Source organism: Geotrypetes seraphini, chromosome 12, assembly GCF_902459505.1.
Source record: "Geotrypetes seraphini chromosome 12, aGeoSer1.1, whole genome shotgun sequence".
NCBI lineage: Eukaryota > Metazoa > Chordata > Amphibia > Gymnophiona > Dermophiidae > Geotrypetes > Geotrypetes seraphini.
Genome location: NC_047095.1, coordinates 84,067,437 through 84,082,139, shown reverse-complemented (window position 1 = coordinate 84,082,139; position 14,703 = coordinate 84,067,437). Strand labels below are relative to the sequence as shown.

The window sequence follows — 14,703 nt, the reverse complement described above, 5'->3', positions numbered from 1 at the left end:
ATGTATTCTAAACTTAATTGTTTAATAGAAAATCGGTATCAATAATTGACAAGTAGCACCTTGTAATTGAAGTAAATTGCATTCATTTGGATTTTAGGCACCTACTTTGGTATATCAGCTTTATTGAGTAGCCAATAAAAAAAGCTCTCAATGTCCACCAAATACCAATACAACTTGGCTATTCAATAAAGTTGGCGTTTGAACCTCTTTTGGCCCTTTCTTTGGAAGACTATTCATGTATTCCTACTTTTTTTAACTCTTATAATTTGATATCAGTCTTTCACATCTCTGTTGAGGAATCTTTGTAGAACTGCTTTTATTCAGACACATTTGTAGGTTTCTGTGCAGGAACTGCTTGTTTCAGGTCCTGCCACAGCAGCTCTATTGGGCTCAAGTCAGGACTTTTGACTAGGCCAACCCAAAATTTTCTTTCTCCTCAGCAATTCAAATGTTAACTTGCTTTTCCATTCGGAATCCTTGATTTGCTGTAAACCCAATTATGCTTCAGCTTCAGCTCATGGACAATTGATCAGACATTTTCCATAAGAATTTTCTCATACATTGTGGAATTAATGGTTTCTTCAATAATGATAAGCTTTCCAGGTCCTAGAAACATGATGGCAGATAAAGGCCAAATGGCCCATCTAGTCTGCCCACGTGCCTATCCCAGGCCCTCTCGAATTCAGACACAGTCTCTGTTTCTACCACTTCTTCCACGCATCTATCACCCTTTCTGTAAAAAAGTATTTCCTCAGATTACTCTGGAGCCTATCACCTCTTAACTTCATCCTATGCCCTCTCATTGCAGTTTCCTTTCAAGTGAAAGAGATTAGACTCATGCGCATTTACATTACATAGGTATTTAAACATCTCTATCATATCTCCCCTCTCCCACCTTTCCTCCAAAGTATACAGATTGAGATCTTTAAGTCTGTCACCATACGCCTTATCACGAAGGCCACACACCATTTTAGTAGCCTTCATCTGGACTGAGGCAGCAAACTTTCTCTACACCATCACACTTCCACCATGATGTTTGACTGTTGGATGATGTTTTTACGATGGAATGCTTCATTTGTTTTATGTCTGAGTTGTCCAATGAGTAACACTTTTGATCCATCTGTCCATAGAATATTATGTCAAAAAGCTTGGGGTTTATCCAGGTGTGGTTTTGCAAATGAGAGATGAGCAGTCCTTACCTAAGGCTAGAGAGGCTTGCAGTTCTTTGGATGTTCTGGGATGTTGGAGTACTTGTAGCAGGCCAACTATTCTTGGAAAGATTCACCACTGCTCCGAGTCTTCTTCATTTGGCAATAATGGCTTTTACTGTGGCTGAATCCCAGAGCTTAGAAAGGCTTTGCAGCCCTTTCCAGACCTATATATTTCAACAACTTTTTTTCTCATCTCTTCTGGAATTTCCTATGATTGTGGCATAGCATTCTTCTAAAACTTTTGTGCTGACTACTGCACTCTAAAGGTAAGGTTCAATATATATGAGTGAGATTTTGATTCCACAGTGCTGGCTGCAATTAAACCAGGTGGTATTCAATCAGCTGAATCTATTTATCAATTAAATTTAATCAATTGGTTGATTAACTAAGGGGGGCAATTAGTTTTTCATTTGAGTGGGATGTCTAATGTTATATTTTGCTTGTAGATCAGAAAAGATTCAGTGATACATATATGCATCACTGTAGATAAATCCCTCTGCTAGGTGGTTGAAGTTCGTTTTCTGTTTGTGAGTAGGTACAGCTGAAGAGGCAACTGAGAGAGATTATTGGGCGCTGTAAACAACCACTCTTCATTTTTGATGAGGCAGAGAAGCTTCATGTAGACTTGGTGGATGCTCTCAAGCCCTATGTGGATCATTCTGATGATGCAGGCGAAGATTACAGGAACTCCATCTTTCTCTTTCTCAGGTAATGTTCAAAAAGGGTGAGATTTACTGGGGAAATGATGGGATGGGAATTGAGAGGTAGATACTTGCCTGATACAATATAAAGAATCCAATTCAGGGATAAAGGATAGTGTAGACCAGTGGTCTCAAACTCATGGCCCGGGGGCCACACGCGGCCCATCAGGTACTATTTTGAGGCCCTCTCTATGTTTATCATAATCACAAAAGTAAAATAAAACAGTTTATTGATCATATGTCTCTTTAGCTATAAATGACAATATTATTATTAAGACTTAGCCAAAAGGAAAGATTTTTTTTAAATAAATCTTTATTGATTTTTAAACTTTGACAATGCAATACAAATATCTGATTTATAAACTATAAAGAGTTTTACCTCATGCAAAATTGTCATTTCTTTAATAAGACATTAACTATTTTTTTCTGAGGCCCTCCAAGTACCGACAAATCTAAAATGTGGCCCTGCAAAGGGTTTGAGCTTGAGACCACTGGTGTAGACCTTCAATTCTCAAAAGCATCCATAACAGATCTAGGTCTCCAAATTGTACCATCATCACCACTTTTTTTTTTCTGAGATTGCTAGTTCACAAAAACAGCAACAACCCCACACTCATAAGTGGTTTACAACCACAAAAATAAACACACCACTTTAACTGTACATTTCAATATCAAAGTAAATAGCATTCAGAACAATAAGATACAAGTGATATATAGCACATGTTTGTATGTACATGCACACACATGCTTGCTTGCTCTCTCTCTCTCTCTCTCTAAATATATAGTTATACTGTACATAGTGTTTAAAAAAAACTATACAGAGCCTGTTTTCTGCATAACTGTCAAAACTTGATCAATTTCAACAAAATTTGGTATATCTCATGATACACACAGACACCATTTTGCCTTAAACATAAACAGTTGCCATGGTTTTCAGTCAGGAGTATCTGATCCTTATTAAAAATTGTACCAAGACAAAAGTTATGGGTCTCATAGACTGGTGCAGGAGTTTCCAGAAAAGAGGGTAAGCATACAGTAGAATATGTTTTAGAGCAGTGGCTCTTAAACCTGTCTTGGGGAACCCCCAGCCAATCAGATTTTCAAGGTAACCCTAATTAATATGCATGAGGCAGATTTGCATGTCTGTCATCTCTATTATATGCAAACCTGCCTCATGCATATTCATTAACTCCTCAGTAGTAAACGGGGTACCTGTATCCATCTGTAGCTTCAAATACTAACCTGTAACTCCACAGGGAAGCTATTATACTCAAAACTAACAATTTAACATTCAAATAACCTCACCTCCCCTCTCCGAACCTCAAGCTCCCTCCAACTCTTCCGCAAACACCTAAAAACCTGGCTATTCTCAAAACTGTAACACTTCCCCCCCTCTTAGGCCTCTCACCTTCCCCCTTTACACCTAACTCTTTAATCTCTCCACTGTAGTTCCTCTCTCATCTTTCTTCCTATAAACCGTGCCGAGCTCCGCATTCGTGGAGATGGTGCGGTATATAAACCCAAGGTTTAGTTTAGTTTAGTTTAAACTATTGATTTACCATCTTGTTACAGAAAATACTTTCACAATTATTATAAACTTAAATAACCATATACACAAAATTACACAAAAGAGACCAAACACACATACACTAAACACTAATCATTACATCCTCAATGTTTTGGAAAAAGGAACTAATGTTATCCCAGGACAAGCAGGCAGGTATTCTCACTAGTGGGTGATGTCATCAGACAGAGCCCCGGTACGGACGTCTCACAAGCACGTGTTGCTTGTAGAAACTTAAAAGTTTCTAGATGCCCGCACCGCGCATGCGCCGGTGCCTTCCCGCCCGGAGGTCCGGGCGTGTCTCCTCAGTTCTTTTCTTTCCGCGGAGCTGAGAAGTTCAACTTCATCATGCGCTAGCTGAATTCAGTTAAATTTGCCTTCCTTGTCCGCGTTTTCGCTTTCTTTTAATTACAGTTAACAGTACTTTTCTTTTTCAGTAAAAAAAAAAAAAAAAAAAAGAAGATTATTTCCTCCGGCGGGTCGAACGGGCCGGCCACGTGGCTCAGGCCCACTGGCTTCGACCTCGCGGCGGAGATTTTCCGGCCTATGTCCCGGCCAATCACCGGGTTTAAAAAGTGCAGCAAGTGCCAACGCGCGATTTCACTCACGGACCCTCACCGGCGCTGTTTGCAGTGTTTGGGCCCTGACCACATTCCGAAATCGTGCAGGCCTTGCTCTACCCTTACGGCACGCTCATTCAAGCGGCGTTGCCTATTGTGGGAATCGATGTTTAAGATGGACGCAGCTAAGGATCCCTCAGCCTCCACTTCATCTGATACCTCCCCGGTTCGGGCGAAACCGGTATCGACCCCTCCTGCATCGAGTGTGGTGAAACCGGCATCGTTCATCCCGACACCATCCACGAGCTCGACGTCGGTGCCTGCCCCGGTCTCCTCGGTTCAGGTACCTCTTCCTTCCACAGTGCCACCAGTGGTCATCAAAGTGCCGAAAGCTACTAAGCAAAAGCACTCGACCTCGAAGGAGCGCGATGACCGTGCAGGAGGACCCCCTTTCGGTGCGGATCCCTCCTTATCGGCTTCGCTACGGTCCATGCTGGAAGCTCAATTCGTTGAGCTCATGCAGACCATCGGACCCGGGCTCATCGCTGCCATACAGGGTGACCTCCCGGTACCGGTCCAAAGGGGCGGTCCGCCCCCTCCCCCTCCTCCACGCCGTTCGACCTCGAAAACCGACGAGGACGAACGGGGGAGGGCGGCGATGCCCATGCGGCAAGCCTCGCTTACCGATATGCCGCCATTAGAGCCCATTACGCCTCCGCGCCAACATGGGACCAGACCTCCGATCGATACTCAAAGCCCTGGGCATAGTCAGGAAGAGTTCTTCCGTACTCCTTACCAGACTTGGGTAGCATCGCAAGAATCCGCATCGCAACCCCAGTTGCGATCCACCGCTTCCAGCCCTATCCACCACCTGGGGGCCTCGGGAGACCATGCGATGCACAGACGATCCCGATCCCCGTCCCGCCACCGAGACGGGCACCGATCAAGACACTCATCCTGGCACTCTTCACGCCATTCGGAGGTGTCACCGCAGAAAAAACTGCAACGTATGAGATACTCCTCATCAGAGGTGTCCCCTCCGGAGGGACTGGAGTACGAGGAGACACCCGTACCCGATTCTCCTTGCCACTCCCCGATGTCCATGGACCCGGAGGCCTCCTCCTCCTCCAGCCCGTCCCACAGACCGACGCTGGCGGATCAATTGTCTTTCTCATCATTCCTCCGACAAATGGCGGATGATCTGGATGTGACCCTTGACACGGGCTCCCGATACTCCAAAGAGTATCTGGACACCATGCATTTACCTAACCCTCCAACGGAGTCGCTTCGGCTCCCCCTGCATAAATTGCTGGACCAGACCTTCATGCAGTGTTTCGAAACACCGTACTCCATACCGGCGATTCCCAGCAAACTCGATGCTCGATACCGCATCGTGCACCATAAAGGGTTTGAGGGCCCTCAACTCTCCCACCAATCCCTACTGGTCGAGTCCTCTCTTAAACGCTCTCATCCCTCCCAGGTCTACGCCTCTGTACCGCCGGGCCGAGAGGGGAGAACGATGGACAAATTTGGTAGAAAATTCTATCAAAACTCCATGATGGCGTCACGGGTGCTGAACTACAATTTCTTTTTCTCCTCCTATCTGGAGTTCTTCTTGCCGGTGCTCCGCAAGTTCACTCCGTTCATAGACACCCAAGCTCGATTCGAGTTCGAGGAAGTGGTAGCCTCCCTCTCCCAATTACGCCTCCAGCTGATGCAATCCTCCTTCGATGCATTCGAACTCTCGGCACGTGCTGCCGCAAGCGCGGTAGCCATGCGTCGCCTGGCATGGCTCCGTACAATCGATATGGATCCCAACCTCCAGGACAGACTCGCCAACGTACCATGTGCGGGAGCTGACCTGTTCGATGAGTCTATCGAAACTGTTACCAAGAAGCTGTCGGATCATGAAAAATCTTTTCAATCCATCCTGCGGCCCAAACCCAAACCTCAACAGTCTCGACCTTCCAGGCCACCCCTGATTTACCAGCGGCGTTACACGCCCAGACAAACGCCTGCTGCGAGACAACCTGCGAAGAGACAACCTCCCCAGAAGTCTCAGCAAAAACCTCAGCCACCGGCTGCACCTAAGGCTCCCCAGCCCTTTTGACTCCCCTCCCGGGAGCATAACCGACACCGTTCTGCACCCAGCCTCTCCCATAGGGGGCCGCCTCCATCTTTTTTACCATCGATGGGAGGCCATAACCACGGACCTATGGGTCCTTACCATCATAAGAGAAGGATACTCTCTTCAATTCCATCGGGTCCCCCCGGACCATCCTCCAAGAGAGTATCCTTCAAGCTCGACGCAGACCGCCCTTCTTCTTCAGGAAGTCCAAACCTTACTTCAGCTTCGGGCTGTCGAGCCGGTCCCGTCAGACCAATTGAACCGAGGGTTTTACTCCCGGTACTTCCTCGTCCCGAAGAAAACGGGCGATCTGCGACCCATTTTAGACCTTCGGGCCCTCAACAAGTTTCTGGTCAAAGAGAAGTTTCGCATGTTGACTTTGGCTTCTCTATACCCCCTCCTCGAGCAGAACGACTGGTTATGCTCCCTGGATCTCAAAGAGGCCTACACTCACATCCCCATTCACCCGGCCTCCCGAAAGTTCCTCAGATTTCGGGTGGGAAATCTGCACCTACAGTATCGAGTGCTACCATTCGGCCTATCTTCGTCCCCCAGAGTCTTCACAAAGTGCCTGGTGGTAGTGGCCGCGGCACTCCGGGACAGGGGTCTACAGGTGTTCCCATACCTCGACGACTGGCTCATCAAGGCCCCGTCAGCCCCAGAGGTCACTTCGGCGGCCTTGGCTACAACCTACTTCCTCCAGAATTTGGGCTTCGAGATCAACTTTTCCAAGTCTCATCTACAACCCACCCAGTCCCTCCCCTTCATCGGAGCGGTCCTGGACACCACCCGACTCCGAGCATTCCTGCCTCTGCAACGCATGGAGTCGCTTCTTCATCTCTGCCAGTCGGTGTCTACTCGCCAAACCCTACCGGCGAGACAACTGATGGTGCTCCTGGGCCATATGGCCTCCACAGTACATGTGACACCCTTTGCCAGACTCCATCTCAGGATCCCCCAGTGGACCCTGGCATCACAGTGGAATCAGACGTCCGATCCACTATCCAAACGCATCTTAGTCACACCTGCTCTTCGGCAGTCTCTACTTTGGTGGATGACCTCTTCGAATCTATCCAGAGGTTTGCTGATGCACTCTCCCCCCCATCAGAAAGTTCTCACAACCGATTCGTCGAATTATGCATGGGGGGCCCACCTGGATGGTCTCCGCACCCAAGGATTCTGGACCAGTGCGGAAAGACTACACCAAATCAATCTACTGGAACTCAGAGCCATCTTCAATGCGCTCCAAGCTTTCCAACACCTACTTCACGACATGGTGATCCTCATTCGCACAGACAATCAGGCCGCCATGTATTATATCAACAAGCAAGGAGGCACGGGCTCGGCCCTCCTTTGCCAGGAAGCTCTACGAGTCTGGGACTGGGCGGTGCGCCACAACGCCCTCCTCAGAGCAGTCTACATTCAGGGGGAGAACAACGTCTTAGCAGACAAACTGAGTCGTCTACTACAACCGCACGAATGGACTCTCCATTCCAGCCCCCTTCACCAAATCTTCACACAGTGGGGGACGCCTCAGATAGACCTCTTTGCGGCTCCCCACAACTCCAAACTGCCTCAGTTTTGCTCCAGGATCTACACCCCTCATCGCCTCGAGGCAGATGCTTTTCTTCTGAACTGGGGGAAACGATTTCTATATGCGTTCCCACCATTCCCGCTGATCCAGAAGACTCTGGTCAAGCTGAAACTCGAACAGGCCACCATGATTCTAATAGCTCCTCGGTGGCCCAGACAACCTTGGTTCTCCCTCCTACTTCAACTCAGCAGCAGGGAACCAGTACCACTTCCAGTGTTTCCTTCACTACTTACTCAACATCAAGGATCACTGCTTCATCCCAACCTGCAGTCTCTCCACCTGACAGCTTGGTTCCTCTCAACGTAACCCCTCACCAATTCTCTCAAGAAGTGAGGGAGGTCTTGGAAGCTTCCAGGAAGCCCGCCACTCAACAATGCTACTCCCAGAAATGGACTAGATTCTCCTCATGGTGTGTTTCTAAATCAAAGGAACCTCAGCGAGCTTCCTTATCCTCCGTGCTGGACTATCTCCTACACCTATCTCAATCCGGGCTCAAGTCTACATCCATACGAGTCCACCTGAGCGCTATTGCGGCGTTCCACCAGCCCCTACAAGGGAAACCCCTCTCGGCCCATCCGGTGGTCGCCAGATTTATGAAAGGACTCTTCCATGTTAACCCTCCTCTCAAACCACCCCCAGTAGTTTGGGACCTCAATGTAGTCCTTTCTCGTCTCATGAAGCCCCCGTTTGAACCACTCAACAGGGCCCCTCTTAAGTATCTCACCTGGAAAGTGCTTTTCCTGGTAGCCCTTACGTCCGCTCGCAGAGTCAGCGAACTCCAGGCATTGATGGCGGATCCACCATTCACAGTATTCCATCATGACAAGGTGGTCCTCCGCACTCACCCGAAATTCCTGCCTAAGGTGGTCTCAGAATTTCATCTCAACCAATCCATCGTACTTCCAGTATTCTTCCCTAAGCCCCATTCTCACCACGGAGAATCGGCCCTTCACACTCTAGACTGTAAACGTGCGTTGGCTTTCTACCTGGATCGCACCAAGCCACACAGAACCACTCCTCAACTTTTTGTCTCCTTCGACCCTAATAAGTTGGGAAGACCCGTATCAAAGCGCACCATCTCTAATTGGATGGCGGCTTGTATCTCTTTCTGCTATGCCCAGGCTGGATTATCACTTCCTTGTAAGGTCACAGCCCATAAGGTCAGAGCAATGGCAGCCTCAGTAGCATTCCTCAGATCAACACCAATCGAGGAAATTTGTAAGGCTGCCACCTGGTCCTCGGTTCACACATTCACCTCACATTATTGTCTGGATACTCTCTCCAGACAGGATGGACAGTTTGGCCAAACAGTATTGAAAAATTTATTCTCTTAAGTCGCCAACTCCCCCTCCATCCCACTGAGGTTAGCTTGGACGTCACCCACTAGTGAGAATACCTGCCTGCTTGTCCTGGGATAAAGCAATGTTACTTACCGTAACAGTTGTTATCCAGGGACAGCAGGCAGCTATTCTCACGTCCCACCCACCTCCCCTGGGTTGGCTTCTCAGGCTAGCTACCTGAATTGAGGAGACACGCCCGGACCTCCGGGCGGGAAGGCACCGGCGCATGCGCGGTGCGGGCATCTAGAAACTTTTAAGTTTCTACAAGCAACACGTGCTTGTGAGACGTCCGTACCGGGGCTCTGTCTGATGACATCACCCACTAGTGAGAATAGCTGCCTGCTGTCCCTGGATAACAACTGTTACGGTAAGTAACATTGCTATATATGATAAATAAGGACATAAAAAGACTTGAGGTTCAGATGAAAGCAACAAAAATTGTTACAAGATCAACACCATTCAAATGTTGGTTGATGGATGATATGATACAGACACATTGGTCCTTAGTCAGCTTGATTATTGTAACATCGTCCATCTTGCTGGAATTCAAAAAAATCTTCAAAGACTGTGCATAATACAGAATGCAGCAGTTAAATTGATTTTTGATCTAAAGAAGTATGATCATGTCACTGATTTTTATCGTCAACTGCATTGGCTTCCGGTTGAAGCACAGATTAAATTTAAGTTCAGCTGTATTTGTTTTAAGACATTAACAGGTCTAATCCCAGAGTATATTATGGAATCTTTCATCATTACAAATTCTAAACATTCTAGAAAATCTCACTCGTCTCGTTTCCTCTGCAAAGGGATGCAAATATAAGAAATTCCAGGAACAACTGTTGTCCTTCCAGGCAGCCTCATGGATTAGGGATCTGACTCCATATTCACACTTTCAAATTCGTATCAACAATTTTGACGTGCTTTAAAGACACATGTTTTTACAGAATCTTTTGGAAGTTAGATCTTGGTTGTTTATTCATTTGTACTGCTAATCTCTGTGAACCACATAGAACTTAACGGTATTTGCAGTATACTATGAGTTTTTATGTTATGTTACTGTATATACTCAAATATAAACTGAGATTTTTGGGCCCAAAAAAGGCCCAAAAATGGGGGTCTCGGTTTATATTCAAGTCATTCTGCATCACCCCTTATCACAGACCTGCCCTGTGTCTACCTCAAGCCCTGGTGGTCTAGCGGTAAGCCAAGATAGAAGTGATCTCTCTCGTGTCCTGTCTTGCTTGGCCTCTTACCACCTCCTTGCAGCCTCGTGGGAACTCACGACAGCGATTTTCTGGGGCAGGAGAATAGGAGGATCGCTCCTACCCCCAACTCATCGCTGGACCACCAGGTATATTCCTTGGATGGGTCCAGGAAGCAAGAGGGGTGATTAGACATAAATAAGGGATTATTACAAATGTCTAGATAATTGGAAATCTGGGCCTGTAACTTTAGTATCCCATACTCCGTATATAATGTTGTCTAGCAGGTATTGCCAACCAACAAATAACTTTGCCTAGGAAGCCACGTTAATTTTCATAGTAACATAGTAGATGACGGCAGATAAAGACCCGAATGGTCCATCCAGTCTGCCCAACCTGATTCAATTTAAATTTTTTAATTTTTTCTTCTTAGCTATTTCTGGGCAAGAATCCAAAGCTTTACCCTGTACTGTGCTTGGGTTCCAATTGCCGAAATCTCTGTTAAGACTTACTCCAGCCCATCTACACCCTCCCAGCCATTGAAGCCCTCCCCAGCCCATCCTCCACCAAACGGTCATATACAGACACAAACTGTGCAAGTCTGCCCAGTACTGGCCTTTTCAAATGAACTAGCCCCACTAGCTCTCTCTCGATAGTAATGCAGAGTTTACAAGAATGATTCTGAAACCACTTCATTGCTGTCTGAGTTTGTGCAGTCTTAAGCCACAGATTGGGTACCCTGAAACACCATTACGTTTGATTTCCGAATAGATTTTTAAAATGAAAACCTAGGCCTTTTATCACCCAGTTAAAGATACACGCCTGTAGAGGTTCATTTTGACCACAGTTAACATACTGAACCAGGAAAGAGATGAGCCTTTCCATTGTCCTAATGGCTAGAGTAGTCTAATGGTTAGTGCAGTGGACTGAGATCCTCGGGAACTGGGCTGAGGGCTGAGCCTGCCAAGTGAGACAGGTCAAGACAAGACACTTGGAGGAATGCAAGATCATTGGTGTGCGGAAGGGGGGGGGGGTTAGGAGGCAAAGGAGAAAAATTGCTATACTTGGATATAAACCCTCGGTTTATATTTGAGTTAAACTTTTTCCCCCTTTTTGGGGGGGGGGAAAGGTTACCTCAGTTTTTATTCAGATGGTTTTATATTTGAGTCTATATGGTAAGTAGTTGTAAGGTATTAATATGTCTCTGGAAAAGGTTTGTTTAAATAAGGATGGGTTGAACTAGAGGACATAAATAGAGAATGAAGGGAGGTAGACTTAGAAGTAACATCAAGAAATACTTTTCCACAGAGAGCGTAGTGGACACAAGGAACACCACACTCTTTCAGGATAGGTGTAGTCAAAACCAGTAAGCGAAATAAAAATGCATGGGATAGTAACATAGTAGATGATGGCAGATAGACACGAATGGTCCATCCAGTCTGCCCAACCTGATTCCATTTAATTTTTTTTTTCTTCTTCTTCGCTATTTCTGGGCAAGAATCCAAGCTCTGCCCGGTACTGTGCTTATGTTCCAACTACTGAAGTGTCCGTTATAGCTCACTCCAGCCCATCTACAACCTCCCAGCCATTGAAGCCCTCCCTAGCCCATCCTCAACCAAATGGCCATATACAGACACAGACCGTGCAAGTCTGCCCAGTACTGAACATAAGAACATAAGAAGTTGCCTTCGCTGGGTCAGACCAAAGGTCCATCGTGCCCAGCAGCCCGCTCCCGCGGCGGCCCATCAGGTCCATGACCTGTAAAGTGATTTTTGTCTGAAACCCTTCATTCCCCTTTTCGCTTCTATCTATTAACCTTCTTAGTCCTATCTCTATCCCTATCTGTATCACTCAATCCCCGAGTCCTTCAGGAATTTATCCAATCCCTCCTTGAAACCTCATAATGTACTCTGTCCTATCACATCCTCCGGAAGCGCATTCCAGGTGTCCACCACCCTCTGAGTGAAAAAGAACTTCCTAGCATTGGTTCTAAACCTGTCCCCTTTCAATTTCTCCAAGTGCCTCCTTGTTCTTGTGGTTCCCAATAGGCTGAAGAATCTGTCCCTCTCCACCTTCTCTATGCCTTTCATGATCTTGTATGTCTCTATCATGTCTCCTCTGAGTCTCCGCTTCTCCAGGGAGAAGAGCCCCAATCTTTCTAATCTGTCTGCGTATGAAAGGTTTTCCAAACCTTTTATCATTTTTGTCGCCCTTCTCTGAACCCTCTCAAGTATTGCCATGTCCTTCTTTAGGTACGGTGACCAATATTGGACACAGTACTCCAGGTGCGGGTGCACCTCGCACGATACAGCGGCATGACGACTTCCTTCGTTCTGGTTGTGATACCCTTCTTAATAATACCCAACATTCTGTTTGCTTTCTTTGAGGCTGCTGCGCACTGTGCCATTGACTTCATTGTTCTATCCACCTGCACACCCAAGTCTTTTTCAAGGTTACTTTCCCCTAGTACTAACCCCCCCCCCCCCATTTTGTAGCTGTACATCGGTTTTTTTTTCCCTATATGCATGACTTTGCATTTCTCTACATTGAAGTTCATCTGCCATTTGTTCTCCCACTCCTCCAGTTTGTTCAGGTCCCTTTGTAGGTCTTCACATACCTCCTTGGTTCTAACCCTGATACAGAGTTTAGTGTCATCCGCAAATTTTATAACTTCACACTTCGTCCCTGTTTCTAGGTCATTTATAAATACATTGAACAGCAGCAGTCCGAGTACCGACCCCTGTGGAACACCGCTCGTGACCCTCCTCCAGTCCGAGTAGTGTCCCTTCACTCCAACCCTTTGCTTCCTGCCTGCCAACCAGTGTTTAACCCATCTGTGTACGTCCCCTTCCACCCCATGATTCCACAGCTTCCTGAGTACCCATGTGGTACCTTGCCAAAGGCCTTCTGGAAGTCGAGATAAACGATGTCTGTGGGTTCCCCTTTGTCCATCTGGCTGTTTATCCCTTCAAAGAAGTGCAGTAGGTTCGTTTGGCACGATCTTCCTTTGCAGAAACCATGTTGGCTCGCTTTCATTAGTCCATTTATTTCTATGTGCTCATAGATGCTGTCTTTTATCAGTGCTTCAACCATCTTGCCGGAACTGAAGTCAAGCTTACCGGCCTGTAGTTTCCCGGGTCACCTCTTTAAAGATAGATCCCTTTTTAAAGATAGGTGTAACATTTGCTATTTTCCAGTCCTCCGGGATTCTCCCCAGTTTTCAAGGATAGGTTGCAAACTCGTTGGAGTATTTCCGCTATTTCGTTTCTTAGTTCTTTTAATACCCTTGAGTGGATTCCGCCCAGGCCTGGTGATTTGTTGCTTTTCAGTCTATCTATTTGTTGGAGGACATCCTCATGGCTTACTTCTATTGTCGACAGTTTTTCTTCTTGGTCTCCATCGAAGATCTCTTCGGGTTCTGGTACATTGGATGTGTCCTCGTTTGTGAAGACTGACGAGAAGAAGTTGTTTAACCTATCAGCTACCTCTTTTACCACTCTCTTTCTGTCTCCATCATCCAACGGTCCTACTTCCTCCCTCGCCGGCTGCTTCCCTTTAACATATCTGAAGAACGATTTGAAATTTCTTGCTGCCCCTTGCTGCCTCTTTTCGCTCTCCTGACTACTCGGTGACATTCTTTTTGGTATTTCCTGTGTTCCTTCCAGTTTTCTCCAGTTTGGTTCTTTTTCCATTTTCGGAATGATTTTTTTCTTGTCTCCTATCATCTTCTTCACTTCATTGGTTATCCATACCGGGTCTTTTGTTCGATTTTTTTTTTTTTTTTGCACCCTTTTCTAAAACTGGGGATGTACAGATTCTGTGCTTCTTGCACCGTGTCCTTGAATAGGGACCAGGCTTTCTCCACGGTCTCTGTTTTTCTTGAGCTGTTTGTGAGTTTCTTTCTCACCATTGCTCTCATAACGTCATAGTTCCCTTTCTTGAAGTTGAGCATTGCCGCTGTGGTTCTCTTCCCTTTTGATGATCCTGTTTCTAATTTGTACTGGATCATGTTGTGGTAGCTGTTTCCTAGTGGACCTACTACCTCCACTTCCTTTGCTGGTCCTCCTAGCTGAGGATCAGGTCGAGAGTGGCATTCCCTCTCGTTGGTTCCTTAACGAGCTGTTCCATGAAGCAGTCCCTCACAGCCTCCAGGAATTCTGTTTCCCTCGTGCAGTTTGAGTTTCCAATACTCCAGTCTATCCCGGGGAAGTTAAAGTCGCCGCCCAGTGGTATAAATTATTAAATGGACTTATTAAAAAGAAATTAAACACTGGTCTTAAAGACATTTGGAGCATTGAGATTAAGCATCAAATTACTGCATCTCAATGGCCATGAATTTGGTCTTGGAGGATGAGATGTACAGTGTCAGCATCTATGAGACAAACTTGTTTTTTTCTATTACA

General features: G+C 46.3%; 1 protein-coding gene across 1 annotated transcript in view; it reads left to right on the top strand.

The window, feature by feature from the left end:
- Positions 1-14,703, top strand: part of TOR3A (torsin family 3 member A) — a 60,842-nt gene that overhangs the window by 17,427 nt on the left and 28,712 nt on the right. The window contains exon 4 of the mRNA XM_033917152.1: positions 1,747-1,919. Within this exon, the coding sequence (XP_033773043.1) occupies positions 1,747-1,919 (173 nt within the window). The remainder of the gene's footprint in view (positions 1-1,746; positions 1,920-14,703) is intronic.